The sequence below is a fragment of the Haemaphysalis longicornis genome, unplaced genomic scaffold (genome assembly GCF_048455015.1).
Source record: "Haemaphysalis longicornis isolate Haplotype H1 unplaced genomic scaffold, Haemaphysalis longicornis Haplotype H1 scaffold_3, whole genome shotgun sequence".
NCBI lineage: Eukaryota > Metazoa > Arthropoda > Arachnida > Ixodida > Ixodidae > Haemaphysalis > Haemaphysalis longicornis.
In genome coordinates this window covers 212614464-212634724 of record NW_027526335.1, presented here as the reverse complement: position 1 = coordinate 212634724, position 20261 = coordinate 212614464, and the positions used below count along the sequence as shown (strand labels likewise).

General features: G+C 47.1%; 1 protein-coding gene across 1 annotated transcript in view; it reads left to right on the top strand.

Annotated features, from left to right (window-relative positions):
• Nucleotides 1-3394: 3394 nt before the first annotated feature.
• Nucleotides 3395-20261, top strand: part of LOC144175685 (uncharacterized) — a 32756-nt gene continuing 15889 nt past the window's right edge. Inside the window, exon 1 of the mRNA XM_077704726.1 lies at nucleotides 3395-3571. Within this exon, the coding sequence (XP_077560852.1) occupies nucleotides 3395-3571 (177 nt within the window). The remainder of the gene's footprint in view (nucleotides 3572-20261) is intronic.

Here is a 20261-nt window from a genome sequence, read left to right as displayed (position 1 = left end):
AGTTGCCATGTGTTACGAAGCTGTCGTCTGATGCGTCTTTAGGTCGGTGTAAGAAGGTACTGTTGTTATGCCAACTGTGGTCTTGAGAGCAGCCGCACCAGCCATTTGATCAGCGATCTGATTGCAAGGGATCCCACAGTGACCTGGTACCCAGAATAGTTATTTCTAAATTTGAAGCATACGCAGTCATTATAACCTTTAAAAAACATCGATTACATAGTTGTTAGACGACCTTCCTGATGACAGTGCCAGCACAACGCTTAGAGAATCTGTGTACACGATGGACATGGGAATTTTATGTTTGATGATGTGATTTGAAACGTGTAAGATGCCATACGCTTCTGCCGTGTAATTACTGTTATGAAAATTCATTGTTTTGCTGACTCTAAAATTTCTCCGTGCGCTGCACAAGAGAGAGCAGAACCAGTTTTGGACGCGTCGCTATAGAATTCTGCGCACCTGTACTTGTGCTGCAGGAACAGGAAGTGCTGAAGAATTGCACTCCTGGGTACCCAATTTTTTTCCACTAGTGTGAATGATAGGTCGCATGATATAGGACGTAGATGCATGGTGGAATTAAATTATGGGTGGGTGTCTTGGGCGTGTCTGACAGAGGGACCGTGAGTGCACAAGCCTCCTCCCTAACTCTGAGAGAGAAAGGTGGGGAGATAGATGGCTGTTAAAAGAGTTGTAAATTTGGTGTATCGTTCACAGTAGGATTTAAATGATGGTTGGTAAGAAATGCATACAGCAAGTCAACATGCTCCCGCTGATGTCTTAGGCACCATTTGTCACACTCGACATACAGGCTCTCGACAGGGCTAGTGCGGAAAGCGCCGCATGAGAGGCAAACGCCAAGATGCAGCACTGGGTGGAGCATTTTAAGGGCTGTTGTTGTCGCTGACCCATACACGACACTGACGCAGTCAAGCCGAGACCCCACCAAGGCTGTGTAAAGGCGCAGCAGGATTTGTTTGTCGGCCCCATAAGTTGGTGTGAGAGGACTTTAAGAATGTTCATTGTTTTTAAGCTTTTGCATTTGAGCTGTTTGATATGAGGAATGAATGTAAGCTTTTCATGGAATAACATACCTAAAAACTTGTGCTCCTTGTTCGCAGGAATCGGTGCGTTCTTAAGAGTGATGTCTGGGTCAGGGTGGACCCCACGCTTCCTGGAGAACACAATACAAGAGCTCTTTCCAGGATTAATTTTAAAACCATTCTTGTCTGCCCAGCCCGCACGTTTCTTGACGCCGAGCTGGACTTTACGTTCACAGATGGACATATTACATGGTTTAAAGGCCCCGCACGGGGCACCTTGAGTAATCTTGGTGACGGTACTGGCGATACCGCGGACCCCGAGCCCCCCAACATAAGCTGTGACCTACCGTGGTGATGTGTTTTTAAGGTGAAGGGTAGAAACCTCTAACGGCGGCCGTCGGAGCCTTGGTCAAACTCCGGCCGATGGGCTCCCTGACTGTCTACCAGGCAGGGAGCTCCGGGACCTCTTTGACTACCAGGGTAAGGTCAAAAAAGAAAGTACCCCCGTCTCCCTGCTTTTTCCTATGCCATATGGATAATTCAACCCCCCCCCCCCCAGACGTGATCGGCCCCCGAAAAGGGTCCGCACCGAAGTTTCCTTTCCATCCCTTCCAACAATCCACATTCCGAAACCTGACAACTATCCTCGATTCTTGGTTATCGAGGCAGTTGACAAAACAAACCCTGTTTCTTTCATGTCCCTATTCTTGATCACTAAGTTCCTGGAAGGCATCCTCGGAAAATCGTTCGATATTAAGAAACTCCGTACCGGTGAAGTCCTAGTAAATGTCAAGACGCAGCAACAAGCCACTAACCTCTTGTCGCAAACCTGCATGGCAGATTTGGCCATCAGAGTCACTCCCCATCGTAGCCTCAACAGCTCTCAGGGTGTGATCTCGGAGACCGATTTGTTGAATGAGACCGAAGCTGATCTGTTCGAAGGCCTGAAAGATCAGGGTGTAACTGCAGTGAGGCGTATCACCATCAGACGAGACAAGCAGGAAATCCCCACGAAGCATATAATCTTGACTTTCAACCGCTCCACACTTCCTGAATCCATTTAAGCAGGCTTCATCTCGTGCTCCGTCCGATCGTACATGCCGAATCCACGTCGCTGCTACAAGTGCCAGCGTTTCGGGCACGGTACTAACTCGTGTCGGGGCCAGCCAACCTGCGCTAAATGTGCCCAACATCATCTCACTGATGACTGTACATCCATTCAATTGCTCTGTGCCAATTGCCAAGGACCTCACGCTGCATATTCGCGAACCTGCAAGCGGTTGAAACTTGAGAAAAAAATAATAAACATCAAGGTCACGGAAAACATCACCTTCCCAGAGGCGCGAAAGAGGTTCGCCTCTTTCCCCCTGGGGAGGTACGCCGACGCAGCTCGCCGGGGGGCAGAGCGGCGTCTGCTTTCGGCGGGGACCCAGTACCGCGAGTCGCAGTTGGTCCCGCCCCCGCCCCCCCCCCCCCCTGCGTTGCCTATGGCAGGCCAACCCGCCTCCGCACCGCTGGCTGAGCCAGCAGCGGTTGTGGTGGCAACCTCTTCTGTCGGGACCGGTGCCGCTCCCGTCCCTGCTCCCCATCCTCCAGTGCGTTGGACGGTGCCATGGACACCACGGGCTCCGCACCGGCTTCCACCGCCCCCGCACCGCTCGTGCCACTTCTGGTGCCCCCGACACCCGCGGCGGTGGCGGGTCAAACGAAGGGCCCCCAAAGGGGGGCCAAGCCCGGGGGGCCCAATTCGACGGGCACACTCAGGACATCGGACGACGAGATGGACGTCGTGCCATTCTTGCCTGCAACGCAGCGCAAGGATCGGCCTCCGACGTCCAAGCCTACAGAAAGGCCCAGAAAGCCCAATCCAAGAGTCACAGCCCCGAAAGACGACACATAAACATACATACTCCAGTAGCTCTCACACTAAATAATGGGAAGAGAAAACATAGTTCAATGCAACTGCATAGGCCTTCTGAGTAATCTTGACGACATGTATGATGAGATTCTGCATACCAATCAGCCAAGTGTGTTGAATTAATGTGTCGATGCGAACTAGTTGGTACTTCATCATGGGAACAGATTAAGCGCCAGGCACAACTAGGGGAAGTGAAACAGACAGGAAAGGGGCGCACTAACAACTGAGCTTTATTCGTTCCGAAGGCGATTATAAAGGCACGAAAAACACCATGTAACACTAGTTGCACCCCGTGTGGAAACGATTACAGCTGCCGCACTCGCCTAACTAATCATCCAGATAATCCACCTCACTCGAACAAAGGTCAACTGAAGGTTTGCTGACACATCGCTCCCCCATCTTTTTTATGACGTAGGCCTTTTTTATGACACTGACCATGGAGCTGCCACTTGAGCGTCGCCTGAGGTTCCTCGACCTGGAGCTGACGCTCTTGAAGGACCACGTTTGCTGGGTGTACTCCCCCCGCTACAAAAAAGCCTTGCTTCCGCTCACCTCTGGACACTCCAAGTTGGTCAAGCGGGGCATAGCGGTCGCTGCCTTCAGGAACGCCCTTGTAAGGTCCTGCCAGCACCAGATACAAGAGAGTTTGGTCTCGCAGGTCGCGAGACTATTCCAGGCGGGCTTCCCTGCATCGATGCTTTGCGGCTTGGCGGGAAAGCTTTTAAATGAGCAGCACGAAGGCGCCAGCCAGTAGAACATCGGACAGAAGGAACGGCAGAAGATTGCCGTCAACCCATGCATACATGGGATATCGCATCGCGTAAAGAAAAATGCTGAGCGTGCCGGTGTGCGCGTGGTCTTCAGCGCTCCCAACAAACTCGTAGCTATGTGTCGCATAGTTAACCGATGCGGACCCAGGCCTCCTGTCTGCAGCAAGAAGCATGCCACTGCGTTTGTGGAGTGTTCAAAACACGTAGTGTATCAGATCACCTTGAAGTGTGGCCGTGTATACGTAGGACAGACGGGGCGCAGCCTCAACGACCGGTTGCGTGAACATGCGGCGACACTGAAGACGGGAACAGGAAGCAATCTGGCTCTTCACTGTAAGACTGACTGCAAGCCAAAGGGCTGTGAACCAGCGTTTGAGAGGACCCGAGTGCTGCATTCATATCGCGAAAAAGAAGAACGGGAAGTGTTCGAGGCCTACATCATAAAAAAGATGGGGGACCGATGTCTCAGCAAACCTTCAGTTGACCTTATTTGGAGTGAGGTGGATTATCTGGATGATTAGTTAGGCGTGTGCGGCAGCTGTAATCGTTTCCACACGTGGTGGAACTAGTGTCTCATGGTGTTTTTTGTGGCTTTATAATCGCTTTCGGAACGAATAAAGGTCAGTTGTTAGTGCACCCCTTTCCTCTCTGTTTTACTTCCCCCAGTTGTGCCTGGCGCTTAATCTGTGCCAATGGTAATGTGTGTCCAGGAAACACATCTGAATTCCAAACCCACAAATTTCTTGACTAGTTACCTTGTATACAGAAAGGACAGGGATGGCTGCACACACTCTTATGGCGGTGTGGGCGTAATCGCCCGAAAATCCTTAGCATGCCACCCTGTCACCTTGAATACTGTCCTAGAGGCTGTAGCCATCTGCACAATAATTTTTAATAGGTTGGTAACGGTATGCTCCAATTACATTCTAATGATTATGCACTTTCGAGCTCTGACTTCGAGGCTCTGGTCGACCAGCTGCCCGAACAGTACATTCTACCAGGCGACCTTAATGCACACAACTCTCTTTGGGGCTCCTCCAGAACGGATGCCCGAGGTCGACTGATAGAGAAATTCCTTATACCTTCAGGAGCATGCCTTTTCAACAATAAACAGCCTACATACCATAACATAGGACACAACACATACCCATATCTTGACTTGGCTATTGGCTCTGTAGTTCTCTTTCCTCTTCTCGAGTCGGGTGTGGGCACTGAGCCATATGGCAGTGACCACTTCCCCACGTCACTAACGTATATAGGTAAAGGCCCATGCAGTCGATCTTCCCATAATAGGTCCGATGAAGCACGAGCTAACTGGAATACATTTACAGAGACATCCAAACTACACCACACATCCATAGGACACCTACACGTTGAAGAAGCTACCCAACTCCTCACGGCGCACATCCTCGATGCCCCCGAAAAGTCCATTCCCCACGCCTCTGGAGCCCCGCGCAACCAGCGGAGGCCGTGGTGGAATGAGGACTGGAGGCGGGCGCGAGAGGCCCAGAACAAGGCGTGGGGTATCCTTCGTCGGTACCCCACGTAGGGTAACCTTATCTTGTTCAAACGGGCCAAGGCGTTCGGAAAATGTGTGCGCCGTGAGGCAAAACGAGAGAGTTGGCGCACCTTCCTTACATCCATTAACTCATACACAGATGCACACAAGGTATGAACAAGAATACGCAAACTTAAAGGACAACATACACATAGCCTGCCCCTGGTTAGTACAACAGGGGCACACTCGAAGACCAGGCTAACACCCTTGTACAACACTTCCAACACGTTTCCAGCTCTGCACACTACACAAACACTTTCCTGAAACATAAAAATACTTGTGAAAAGAGGTCCCTACATGACAATAACAGGTCAAAATCTGGTTACAATTCTGAATTTACACTCTATGAGTTGAGGGCTGCCCTGAGCACATGTAAACCTTCAGCTCCAGGCGCAGATAAGATTACATACACCATGATACAACACCTACACTCGGACACTCTTGAAACACTCCTACACCTATACAACAACATAGGGCTTTCGGGGCACATCCCCAAAATCTTGGAGGGAGGCTATTGTAGTGGCGTTCCTGAAGGAGAGTAAGGACCCTTCTTCTCCCGCCAGTTACCGACCCATCGCCCTCACAAGCTGCCTGGGCAAGCTTCTCGAGAAGATGATCAACAGGAGACTCGTGTACTTCTTAGAGTTCAATGGTCTTCTCGAGAGCTGCCAGGCCCGCTTCAGGGTGGGGCGATCCACAAACGACCAACTCGTAGCCCTTGAGTCGCATATCAAGGATGCGTTTGTCCATAAATAGTTTTGTGCTACGGTCTTTTCTGATCTTGAGAAAGCCTACGTTACCGCTTGGCGATACGGGATACTTTGCGACCTCAAAGCCTTCGGTGTCTCGAGCAATATGTTTAATACTCTTCATAGCTACCTGGCGGAGCGAACCTTTTGTGTGAGAGTTGGCACTGCCCTTTCAAATATTTGTCTGCAGGAAAACGGCGTGCCTCAAGGTGGCGTTTTGAGCTGCACATTGCTCATTGTCAAGATGAACTCATTTAGAAAGGCGTTGCCACGAACCATTTCCTGTACAATGTATGTAGATGATGTGCAAATATCTTTTAAATCATGGAATATGTCAATCTGCGAACGCCACGTCCAGCTTGGTGTCAACAAACTAGCAGGCTGGGCTGATCAGAACGGTTTTAAGCTGAACCCAGTCAAGAGCACTTGTGTTTTTTCCAGAAGGCGTGGGATCAGGCCGGATACAGATATGGTGTCTCGATTCCGGTCAAAAAAGAACACAAGTTGCTCGGTATAATTCTTGATGAAAAACTTTCGTTTATCCCTCATATGAAACAACTAAAACAAAAATGTCTTAAAACAATGAATATCCTTAAGGTTCTCTCCCACCAATCATATGGTTCCGATAAAGAACTCCTGCTACGCATGTATACTGCTTTTGTTGGGTCTCGTTTGGACTATGGCAGTGTGGTGTATGGGTCGGTGAGTAAAACAGCGTTACGAATGCTTGACCCAGTGCTACACTTGGGGCTTCGTCTCGCCTCGGGTGCATTTCGAACTAGCCCTGTCGAGTCTGTATGTCGAGTGTGATAAGTGGAGCCTTGAGAACCAACGAACGTACATGGACTTGCTTTATGCTTTTAAAATTTAATCACTGAATAATCATCCTTTCTATCCTGTCTTTAACGATACATCAACATCTCTGCTCTTTGTAAATCGCCCATCCGTTCCTCTGCCCTTTTCACTTAGAGTGAGAGAGCGAGCCTCGGATCTCAGTTCTTCGTTTTTAGATGTGTATAGGTCATCCTTTTCAAACATCGTGCCGCCTTGGCAAGTTCGCCCTGTGACGTGCGACCTTTCTTTTATGAAACTTAACAAAAATCGGGTACCACGAGCTGCAATACTGCAGCACTTTCTGTCTTTGCAGTTTAAATACACATGTGCAGAATTTTATAGTAACACTTCTAAAACCTCCAGTATGGCGTCGTGCGCTGCTCATGGTCCTCATTTCAATGCAGCCAGAACCATGAGCGTGCACACAACAATTTTTTCAGCAGAAGCGTATGAAATTTTACTGACTGTACGACACATTCTTGAAAATAAAATCCCCAATTCCAATAATCTATACAGATTCTTTGAGTGTTGTTCGCGCACTATCATCGCACAAGGCCCCCCAAAACCACATAGTTAATCTTGTATTTAACACTATCATGTCCATGTATGCACAAAAGCATGAGCTGGTCCTCTGCTGGGTCCCAGGACACGCTGGGAACGAGTTGGCAGACGAGAGGGCCGCTGCTGCTGCACTCAGGAACACTGTAAGCATTACAACGATACCCTACACAGACCTCAAGCCACACATAAGACAACACCTGCGCAGAACATGGCACACACACTGGATTGAACATACAGACAACAAACTACAAGTAATAAAGCCACACTTGGGTCGGTACACAGCTGACTCACGCAACAGACACACGGAAGTCGCCTTGGGGTAGGCTGTGGATAGAGCACACCCATGCAACGCACTCGTATCTGCTGACGGGATCTTCTAGACCCCAGTGCAGCAGGTGCGGAGAAGCCCTATCCGTAGTGCACATACTAATCAAATGCAAGGCACTTCGCACAACACGACGCAAACACTTCAGAGAACTCTACAGACAACCTATTCCCCTACATCCACCGTTTTTTCTAGGTGATCATGCCATTGTTTCCGTGAAACGTGTGTTTGAGTATTTGTCAGACGTCAAGTTTTTAAACCTCATTTCCTATCACGCATAATGAAATCTGGCCCTACACACCAGCCATGCTCATTGTCGTTTTGTGATTTTACTTTTGTTTTTGCTGACTTTACTTAGTGTTTAAGGTTTCACCCGTCATAAATGACTATTGTTTTGGCGCTCTTTGCCCCAGTTGGCCTTGCGCCATAAACATCCAACCATCATCATCACATGGTTTAAAGGACGTCGTCTAAATACATGGAATAAGAGATTGTAGGTGGCAATGCCTTTCCAAGAGAGTTCTTCTTAACTATGAAAAGCGTGCATCTCAACACTCCACCTAGCACATGAATCTTTGACAGTGCACAACTAACTCTGACGTCAAAGCTTCTTTCCGACAAGTAACTAGCAAGGGTGTGAAAAAAATTACCAGAAACACCGAATGACTTGAGGTAAATAAGAATTCTATAACGCCAGGCGGTGTCATAGGCCTTTTCGAGGTCGAAAAACGCAGTTAAACAGAACTGTTTGTGAATGAAGGCATCCTTGATGTATTACTATAGTGCCACGAGTTGATCGTTTGTGGATCTCCCCGCCGTGAAGCCTGCTTGGCAGCTTTCGAGAAGGCCGTTGTACTCCAAGAAGTGCACGAGCCGCCGGTTTATCATCATCTCGAGAAGCTGGCACAGGCAGCGAGTCAGGGCAGAGGGTCGCTAGCTAGCGGGAGAGGAAGGATCCTTCCCTTCTTTCAAGTATGCTACAACTATGGCATCCCTCCAAGACTTTGGAATGTGCCCTGAAAGCTATATCTTGTTGAAAAGGTGAAGGAGTGTAACAAGTGTATGTGTGTGCAAGTGCTGTATCATTGTATATGTGATGTTGTCTGGGCCCGGAGCTGAGGGTTTACACGCGCTCAGAGCACCCCACAGCTCATGAAGTGTGAACCTAGAGTTATAGGAAGTGGCTCATTTTTCGTTGTCATGTAAGGGCTTCTTTTCAGTTGAGAGTTTATGTTTGATTAAAGTGTTTGTCTAGTGTACTGAACTGCACACGTGTTGGAAGTGTTGTGCAAGTGTGCCAGCCTGGTTTTTAAATGTGTCGCCTGTTTTGCTGACCAGCGGCAGGCTGTGTGTTTGTTGTCCTTTGAGTTTGCGTATACGTGTCCACACTTTTCCTGTGTTGTAGGAGTTATTTGATCTTATGAATGAACGCCAACTATCGCGTTTTGCCTCACGGCACACACGTTTTCCGAACGCCTTGGCCCGTTTGAGCAAAATAAGGTTACCCGACGTGGGGTACCGATGAAGGATACCCCACGCCTGGTTCTGGGCCTCTCGCGCCCGCCCACAGTCCTCAATCCACCACGGCATCCCCTGGTTGCGCGGGGCACCAGAGGCGTGGGGAATGGACTTTCGGGCGGCGTCGAGGATGTGCGCCGTAAGTAGTTGAGTGGCTTCATCTACGCGTGGGTGTCTTGTGGTTGTGTAGTGTGCAGCGGAACACATGCAGCGCAACACAAGCAGCGCGTTTGAAAATCACAAATGTGTAGTCGGCGGTCATGCTATTCTTAACTCAGAGCCACAAAAGGCATCCCAACGTTTACAGAAAACTTGCAAAACATTTTCAATGGCAGAGAGAGAGAAAGCGGATACATTTTCGCCGAGCATAACGTGGTTCACGGGGCGTCTGTATCTGCCGGGTGATGCAGCAGGCAACATCGACAGCTAAAGGTGCAAACTAAGGAGGCTTATATCTTTATTCTGTAATTCCTATGCCTCCTCCCTACACCTCTTGACGAAAGAATTAGGACAAATGGACACTTGGAGCATCCCCAGAAGATTCGGGAAAGGGTTGCAAGGGTGCGCACACACGGGCATTCTGGGGAAAAGTATGATGAAGGGTGGGTTGGGTGAAGTTTAGTGGCATTTGGGATTGTTCCGGAGTAGACACGGCATGTGCTCTTTGGAATTTGTAAGATCGGTGTGAGCCGGGAGGTACGCAAGGCGGGAAAGGCTGCAATTCTTCTGCATGTAACAAGTGTATGCCTGGAAGGTCTGCCTCCGTGATAAGGCTTGAGGCTGACCACAGATTGGAGTGTGAGACCTCAACCCGTATTATAGGCAGCATGATAACCCTGAGGGCAGTGTCAGAGTGGACACATTTCACTATGGAAGTGGAGTAGGTGGCAGTGAGAATTTCGAATGCTAGCATCAAAACATGGTGTTTGGGAAATTTTTGAACGGCCCTTTTGAAGTGAATTGTTATTGACGGGGTCAAAGTCAACAGGGAGGTTATCAGTGTTGTTATCACTGTAGTGGCAAATGTGGCGCAGAGTGTCGATTCTGCAGCATCCACATAGAGTGCATCAGACCAAAGAAGGACTTTCTCAAGGGCTTGTGTTCTCTGTTCCCTGGGACATGCACGGTAAATGGATACATGGTGGTGGGTATTGTAGCGTGATCTACACTGGTCGAAGTTGATCAGTTTCGCGTGGCTCATGGGAAGCCGTGCTGCGCATGCGCAAGGAGCAGTGACGTCACACGGCGCACAGCTGGCGCACCGGAACCGCCCCCAACACGCGCTTTGCCGCCTTCGCGCGCGCCTCGGCGGTTTGCGCAGTCCAGAGGAGTGACGTCATAGCCGGGGCAGACGCCCTGGCGCCGGCGCGTGCCCAGCTGTGCTCCTTTGTTGCGCAGTAGCCAAGTCTGACGCTGCGCCGGAGCCACTTAATAGCGCCTGTCATATTGTGCGCATGCGCAGAGTTATCAGTGGGGGTATACATAAAGCGGGGCGTTTTCTAGACAACTAGGAATGCTAAGAATAACCAGCTCAACCTTAGCTCACGGTACGTATATCGTGGCATAGCCGAGCTAAGCCACTGCTAATTTTTTGGTTTATTGGCAAGGTTTGCATGGCTTAACACAGGAGAACCGAAGAACGTAGTCGTTATGACCTATACTTAGCTGTTTAAAGGAGCCATGAAGACAAAGTACAAGTATGTTTTATTCGAAAGAATTCGTGTTTTATATTGTCATGAGCGCTCTTCCGGATGCCAACGATGTTTTATTCACTGAAAAGTTAATGAATGTACGTTAAAATTTCGATTTTCCCGTTAAATCGTGTGTTTTCGTGGTCTGCATTGACATCACAGCAACCGATCGCTCTGCAGCAGATGAGAAAGCCTTTTTTACCGTTAGTGAACGTAGATGGTGCCACCATACCGTGCCAAGCCGTTTTCTGCCTCTGGTTTGTTTTTGACCGTATATGAACATGGCTTGTTTTTTGTTCAGGGAGAAAATAATCGTTTCGGGAAACAGAGTGCTCGCTGGACAAATATGGTCACGTAAGACATCGTCCCTTGCGTCAATCGGCTAGTCGTCTAAAACTACGCTAGAGCCCCGCTGTCCTGTGCAGGTAAACCAAGCATAGTTCGCTCAGTACCAACAGCAGTACGCATCGGTACTTCTGTGTTTACGTGTGCTTTCGTAACTTCCACAGTGGGTCCCACAATTCTTACTGCTCTAAAAATAATATGGCCTAAATTTAAGCGCAAATAGCCGGTTTGGCAAGGTTATAAGCTCTGCCTAATTTTCGTTTGCTTTTGCCGACCTCCGCCAATTGCCGAGCTGGCTGGAATGACATCACATGGTCTGTTCCGGGAAATAAGTGAGTGGGTCACATGACCTTCCCATTTTTTTCCTAATTATACAGCTTATTTTGCGAAGTTTACGTTAAAAGCGGTGTCAGTATGCTTCTAACGAGGCAATCGTTTGAATGAACCAAACTTGTGTTTTGCCTTCATGGCTCCTTTAAGCAAGTAGTTTCCAGTAGGAGTTTCGGATAAACGGACCGCCTGATTGGAAAGGTGGGCTTCAGTAAGGTCCCCGCCATACTGTGCTCTCCAACACCTTTGAGAATGGCAATGGGTGTGTTGAAAAGAAGGTTGAAAGCAGATTTGTATGCTCTTCACATAGGTCAATTAACCTCTTATAATCTCAAAGCAGAAAGGATCATATTTGGGGGGCTACAGGGGATCCTATCAACAATGAAGACATATTTGCGTTTTCGCATTTCCTTTATCATCAAGGTTGACTGCATCTATTACAGCTCGTGTGTCTGGAACCTGCTGTTTGACCCATTGTTACAGCTCTAATGGATAGAATCCAGCTACTTCTTATTCGGGGGCCAATTTTCGGGATGTGCCCATATAGGTTGTCGATGCTGTTGGGGATCTCTCCTATACACATGTCCATTTGAGTACAGAGGTTCTATGTGTTAGCTTCAACATTACACTTGACGGTGGTGTTGCTGAAGCTCGATATATTCATTTTTATGCTTACGCAGGATTTTTCGAGTTGACTAGGCGCTTTGTGTTTAAACAGTGATTCTGTGATCGAGCCGCTCACCACGCATGGTGTTCTCTGCAGAAACCTGGGTGGCCCCAGAGACCTTCACGCGTTTGGAAGGGGGTGGGGTGTTTGTGAGTGTTTTGTTTTAGCACGGTTATATATTTCTGGTTTGAGGATTTCATTTTCCAAACAGAAAGAAACCTTGCTTGTCTCAACAGTCTCTGCTATGAGGCTATAAATGTTTCTTATTACAGCAGCGGAGAGAGAGGAGTGGCTTGTGTATGAGGACAAAGTGTGAGAAAGCATTAGAACCGCTCACCTTTTTGTTGCCGCCAGGATGCTTGTACGGGTTTTATCTTTGCCATTTGGGGTTCCACTTGGAAATTTCTTTTCACCAGAGGTAATATGAAACGTCAGAGGTTCTTGGCTTGTGGCAAGGCATTTCCCTCCTTTTTGTGCCTTGGGTTATTAATGCTTGAAAAATTGGGCATCCACTTGATCTTCCATAGAAAGTGGCAGTTTGAGCGTAGCTTCGGGGGAATTTAAGGAGTTGGCAGTGGCGGCGGCAGATTGTTTCACTGGTGAGATGTAGGCCTTCACACACGAGAAACCTGGGCAGACCAAGGTGGTGGTTGTTGGAATAAGGGGCTTCACATTCAGGGTATTTATGGTTGTACATGTGGGCCTGTGTTGATAGTGCCCTGGCTGGCAAATACAAAGTCTGAATGTTGGCATATATGTAAGCACATTTCTTATAAGTACCTTAGCCTCTTCCTGTTCTATACATAAACAAAAATGTGCAGTGTAACAGTGCCTAAAGACTAGAACTACTGATGCTCCGCGTACGTTACTTCTTTGAATGAAAGGGAAAGTCAACGTAACATGGTGATTAAGCAAGCAGCCGAGGGCATAGTAAACTACGTGTAGGTGCTCGTTAGAAGTAGTCCTGATGTGAAATATCTATACGCACGCATACCGGCTCCCTCAACCTTGCACTCTGCTAATTTGGAGGAACTTGGCATGTTACTTCTCCAATTTTACGTATTTGCTTGAGTGCAGCGTATATGGGACAAACACAAGAGTTCTTAAAGCTCACGTGAAATAATCAGACGGCCCACTCAAAACTAAACCCAAACCTTCTTGTTCTGAAGCACCCGAGCCTTCCAAACCTTTCTTTCGATGAACTAAGCATCACTCTTAAATATTGGCTTAGGTCAAAGCTAGAGCTGCAACAATGTGAATCATATGCCATACCAATGCAACATGTTAAAAATTATATGCACAAAAATCTAAGGCCACTTGCGGCGATTAAAACATTGTCATCTCTCTAACCATGCACATGGCACTGGACTATTGAAATAACCGTTTAGGCGTGAGAATCGGCTAAGTGGCAGCATTTCCCGTTTTTATGCTTCCTTTGTATTCATCGCCCCATTTTTTGCCCACTTTTCTTCTATTTCTGCTTTCCCTTTACTTTTCATTTTGTGCCAGAACATCGGTATTATTTGCAAATTGCTCTTTTACATTTCGTTTTTACACTTCAAAACTTATTTGTGGTAATAAGCTTGGGCTTAAGGAGAAATATCCTCTGGCCTCTCTGCCTACCCTTCTTTTATTTTCATTCCCCAATCTTCCCAGACAAATCGAGAGGGGAAACGCAGGATATTGACCACTTCTGGGTCACTCCCTGCCAATCAGTGACATATTTTTCAAAGCCTCTAACACCCTCGGCCTCTTTTCCCCCCATTGCCGCTCTTTTTTTCGAAAACAGGGGGAATGGCAGTGGGGGCAGGTGCTGTCGCCATGCAAAAAATTTCTGCAATTATCACTCCCCTACTGCCTGACTCACTCATACGAGAGCACTTCCTCTTCTTTTTTTGGCTTTTTTCTCTCCGTTCCCTTTTTCTCTTTGGTTCATTTGTTTCACCGTAGTTGTGATACTGTGGTGGAATTATAGAAATGCGCCCAACTAGATTGTATTTTTACTTTTAGCGAAGGCGGGACTGTTGGCCAAAACGTCGAATGAACCTTTCCATTGTTACTATTGCCAAGGGTTTCCCATACATAGTATATTGCCGTTCATATGTGTATATGGGGCATTTGTTCTTGGGACAAATTTTCTGTTTTAAATAAAACTTTCAAAAAATTTTTGTCACTGAACAGTGCTTTGCCAAATTAAAAGCGAAAAGCGTTACTAAAACATAAGAATGAATAAAACATGCGTAATGCTTAGTGCCAGTTTTATAAGACACCCTGGATTCCACATCATTACTTTCACAAATAGCAACACCTTGTACGCTGATTACCTCTTTTAAGCTCCGCATTTTGCCCCAGATAACGAAAGTCTCCAATTTACAGTCGTGGAGTGCCCTAGTACTTTTTCCCTATGCATTTCTATGGCACAAATAGCCTTAAGATTATCCAGTGCTATCCCAGACTAGTGGTTGAAAGAACACAGGAGTTTCGGAAGCTTATAGGCTCCCTCAGGACATGCTGATGACTGCATGCAAGGCAGCAACAAGCAAAGAATGGCTGCAATGTGGGTGTAAAAAAAAGCAGAGAATAGGCAGTGACAGAACCACCACGACTACAGTTAGTTTGAGTGCACACTGAAATGACATGAGGCAAACCTAGACACCCGCACACAAAAACCCAGAGTTCGCTAAGTAACTGATGCATAGAAGTGAGTTGTGCCACCATGAACGTACAATCAGGTTGTTATAACACGATAGCGCTGTTCGCATTCCTGCAATTTCTGGCCATAAAGAGTTGCAACATCAATAGCTTCAGAACTGGGTGAGTACAATATAGCTGCACTAGAGAGCCATGCTACTGACCTCACTAACCTGGGCTCACAAGCCATACTATGTGAAAAATGGCCTAGCGTGACAGGGCCCAATCAAGCTGTGCTTTCTCGTACTGATCCCTGAGGTCATTAAATAAACTCAATAAGAATTTGCCGGTTACGAACGCCAATGCTTAGATTACAGGGCCTACTGCCTCTAAATGTTCTCCTTTCTGCTTTGTTATTATTCCATACAAAAGGCTCGCAACTACCGACAACTTCTCCGAGCTCTGTCTGCACATTCGTTTAATGTTCATAGCATCCAGTGGAAGTACATACTCCTGCTTCACCAACTACAGACCAAAAAAGGCCTTCATGCCGCCAACAAGCTTTCGAAGCACACGTACAATACCACCAGCAGGTGAGATGCGCTCGATACCTTACAAATGCGTGTAATCTACAGATTTTGTTTTGAACAGGTGATGAAAGTAAGACTGGCAGCGCAAACATTCAGGAGCTCCGTCAGCAAAGTCAGCACGTAGAACTACTTGAAAATAACTGCACAGAAATTAATACAAACCGTTGGGAGCACAGACTCTTCAAACAAACACTGAGTGAACTAAGTCTGCGATCTCCCTTAAGGTATCACAAAACTATTAACCAAATACCCCTCTCGAGGAGCAGTCACTTCCCTTGCTATTTATTCCACCTCACCCTGCTCCAGCTCCCCCCAACCTGTAGCAAATCCCTCACCTAAACCCCACTCTACTAGCATTACGACTTGGATGATGTGCCCCCGGATAGTAAATGAAACTGCCCAGGAATCTGGCCTACCCTGCCCTCCCTCTGCATCTGAGCTGCTGACTCTCCCTGCTAAACAAACATTCCCTACACCACCCCTAAGAACGTCTACATTGTAGGAATAGAAATACCCGCGGTAAATGCAATGCAGCTACCGGGCCTACTCAAAATAGAACCTCATGAATGAATACAACCTCATGAATGCAACCTCATGAGTACATCTTGAAGTAACTTCTTGTGCAATCTAAACCAACCCGCCTTGGTGGCTCAGTGGCTAATACCGCTGACTACGGCAAATTACACGTCATTCCCACAGAATGTCATTCGGTCGACCTAATACCATTTTCTTGACGTGCTGCTACGCAGCCAAAATTAATGTCATTTGCAAATGATGGCAGTCGCAATGGGTAAAAACTTCCGTGGAGCAACTATTTTTTACTGCTATTTTTAATGCACTTTAAATACAATTGCAGCAGCCTATTGAACACGATTAAGCATCATGAGCCACGCAAAGTCTAGCCAACGCTTGAGCGGCATGCATGTGGTATGCCCTGCGATGGACAGCGCAAAGCACAAAGTGGAGTTGCTAAGACGGCAGCGCAAAGAATTCGCAGCCCTTCTGTGCTTGGGGGCACAGAGCCGACAAGCACAGTGGTTGCGAGCGTAGCAACTCCAACTAGTGGCACTGGAGCACTTCAGCGTCGCCCGTTGCCCTAGCACCAGCATGGAGCATAAATACAAACACGGAAGCTGGCGCCCACCATATCGGCTGAGGGTGGCCTGGTAGCGAGACTAGCACTTTTGTTTTTTTAACTCGATTCGGCTTGTTTCATATGGATAAATACATCACTGAAAACTTATACGCATAAAATTATTTTAATGCTACTGACACTTTAGTAATTTGTTTTGGGTGGGCATTCCCGCCGAGCCTCTGGTGTCGAGATAATGTGTTTGCTGGCAGAACGCAGTCGAATGGTTTCCGCAGGCTCACTAAGTTCCTAATGTCATTTTTTATTGAATGGCAGTACATTTTCTCCTGTGGCAGAGCACAAATGTCATTTTGAACGAATGACATTCGATGGGGATGACAATAAATTTGCCGTGTGGCAGGGGTATAAGGCGGTGTACCGCTGAGCCCAAAGATGTGAGTTCGTTCCTGGCCCCAGTGGCTGCTTTTCAAATGGAGGGAACAAGCGAAACCACTAGAGAAGCGATATTTCGATGCCCGCTGAAGGTCTCCAGGTAGTCAAACTTAATGCAGGCTCCCACACCATGGCACCTATAGCCCAGGTCATGGCTTCCACACATTAAACACAACATCAATCGAGCCATCAATCCAATCAATCCAATACACAGGAATCACACGCAGGATATCATAAGGCAGGCATCAAGGCATTACAAAGAATACACTGTGCACAAGCTTTAGTTGTAAGCCGTAGGCCTTAACGTCTCCGCTATCCTCAGTCAATTCAATCGTCTCATCCGCAAAGCCTACAGAACAACCGTTCAACAGACTCAAACAGTTAGAAATCTACAATTATGCAGAAAAGCAAACAGAAGTTCAATATCTAAGTAAACTGTTGGCTCTACAATTGTTTAATGGAGTGGGCACATCCTCTGCAAGCTGAAACGTAGAGCCACACTCCTACCATACCATACAACTGTTATCCCTCCGCATGTCCGATATCACCTCATATTCCACCCTTTTTCCTGTAATATGCTCCCAGAATATCACAAAGAACAGAAAAAACAAAGAGCTAGAGTGCTAGCTGACAGATACCACATTAAAGAAGAGACACTTTGCTTTGGTTCAGCTGACTATAGACACAGTTTCAACTGCAGCAGTTGCCTCAATCGGAAATAGTAGACACACGACAACGTTTTTGCGCGCCTTGCAGTGCCCTCGGTGAGGCAGAAAAACAAGCACTTGGTAATAACGAAGTCCCAATTCAGTAGGTGCGCTGAGCAGTCAATTTGAAGTACTTATCTAAGGAGCAACATTGCTTAAAACATAACGCTTTTCCTTAGGGCATTTGACGGCCTCAACTCTACCAGCCCTGTGGCCGAGGGATTTAAGGAACCATTGAGACAAAACAAAAGAAAGCGCAAAACAACATAAACGCTGGTTCACAAAATGCGATAGCTGTGAACAGGATGTATATGGCTGAAGTTATTATGCACATTTGAACCTGAAGGCTTGAGAATGTCCCCTGTCGAAATCATAAGGGTCAAACAATCTGTTTTTAATGACATACTTTTAAGGCCAGTTCGGTGCAAGGTGGTAATTTCTAGCAGAATGAACATCTGAACTTCAGGCTGATGACATGAGGCACACATGCGAAGGCATGGCATTGCACAGGCGCAGGTTAACCCTTTCCCGGCAATTCATCCATTCGTCAGAATATGCAATGTTTGCCTACTTCGCCAGGTATGACATCGCCCAGTGCGTCAGTTCTTATTCAGCGAGTGAGATGATTGAAATAGGATCTATGAATATGCAAAGTAAATGCCCAAATATTAACGACATCACTCCATGCCAAACAAAATCTTAGCAAATTATGAACTAATGCATCTTTCCAATATTACAGAGTCGTTTGGCCTTCATGTCCTTTTGCACGTGCAAATACAATCCCTTCACGGGTGCTGCGCGCTGGAGCAGCACACAAACGTCAAAGCTGATGGGAGCTTGGCAGGCACACGTTTCCATAGTGCATGTAATGGGATTTGTCCTTACATCCAATAAAGTCACAAGAGCTGAGGTGTAGAGACAACATCAACTTGCCTGCCTTTGTGAGGGTGCTGTATGACGCAACGGGATCTACAATGGTTATATAACCATTAACTAAAATTACCTCACTGTAATTCCTGTGGAAGCGCTTATGTTAGGAGTACTTAGTCCATAGGTATACTACATTAGGTAAAGCAAGTGCAATGAAGTAATGAAAGGCTTGAAATGCTTACGGTAGTAGCTTAATTTGATTGTAGGACCTCCAACACGAATTTCATATAAATGACAGGCATTTTTCATCACACCTTTGCCTCTGATGCATGGGCTAAGTAGAAGCCTGCTGCAAGGTTCGTGTATAAGCCCTTCTTCATTCGCCATTATTCCTCTCCTCTTCTTTGCGTTGTAAATCTTAAGGCAAAGTGGTATTGTCGGTTGCTTAACCAGTCTTTTAGTGCACAAACAACGAACAGTTTGAACTTATAGCGTTGCTGTGGGAAAAACACGCAATGAAACAATAACTGTCACCTACCAATGACTGCCACGGCAAGCTACTAGCCTTTATTCATCACACGCTCTTTTAAGGGGGCAGCTTTAGATCTATATTTCGAGCACGAGCGTTGTGGAGCACACAAAATGGTTGGTACAGAAACCCTACTAGACTTCCGCCAAGACATTTTTAGAAAGTTCTAGGAGGGCGCCATATTGTTTCAAAGGGAAGGTGTTAAAGTTTAAATGCAACCCCTGATTGCTTTCCAGTAGTTGGCAAGACCAGGCAGTTTCACGCACGCATTTGAACTATATTCTGGTCGGTAGTGTTCCGTTCTGTGACTGTGTGCAACCCAATGAACCCAAAACAGTTTCACTGGGTAATCCACCACCATATGAATAAGCCCCGCAATTTTTCTACTAAGGTCTGCTTTGAAGAACAGATTTCTGTTTAGTTGCATGACGTCGATGAAAGTGGCTAATGTATGCCTTGCATACAAACGACTACAAAGTAATGTTAAGAAAACTTTACCACAACTTCTCTTACAAATGTTTTTATGTGCCTGTTTTTTTTGCTGTGTGTAGGTACATTTGAGCAAGCAATTTGGGCGAGGACCCGCTTGAAATGTACTTTAGTTGCATCCAGCAACACGGAGGCTGGAACAACAAACCCTTCTGCAGCGCAGTTTCGCCTCGCTTACCGGAAGACGTTCGTTCATGCTGCTGTGCTGGCTTCCCGGAAGGCAAACGTGCAAGCACCGCTGGAAGGTATAACCCTGTCCAGCAGCCAGGGGCAGCGCAGGAGTGCCTGCAGCCGTGAAACAACGAAGACAAGGAACTCATTCCAACTGTGTCAGAACATGCTGCGCTTGACCATGGCTACTTCCACCTGAGTGAGTTTTCACGAGAGGTCGATAATACATAGGCGGCTATGTTGTGAGGAGCACCACCAACCAGTTGCACTGCACAGAATGTGGTGGCCTCCTAGTTTCAGACAACATCACGAGACCTCTGGCAGCACTGAAAGACAATGACGGCCTGATTGAGGCACTCACTCCAACTGTGTCACAACATGCTGCGCTTGACCATCGCTACTTCCACCTGAGTGAGTTTTTACGAGAGGTGATACAATACATA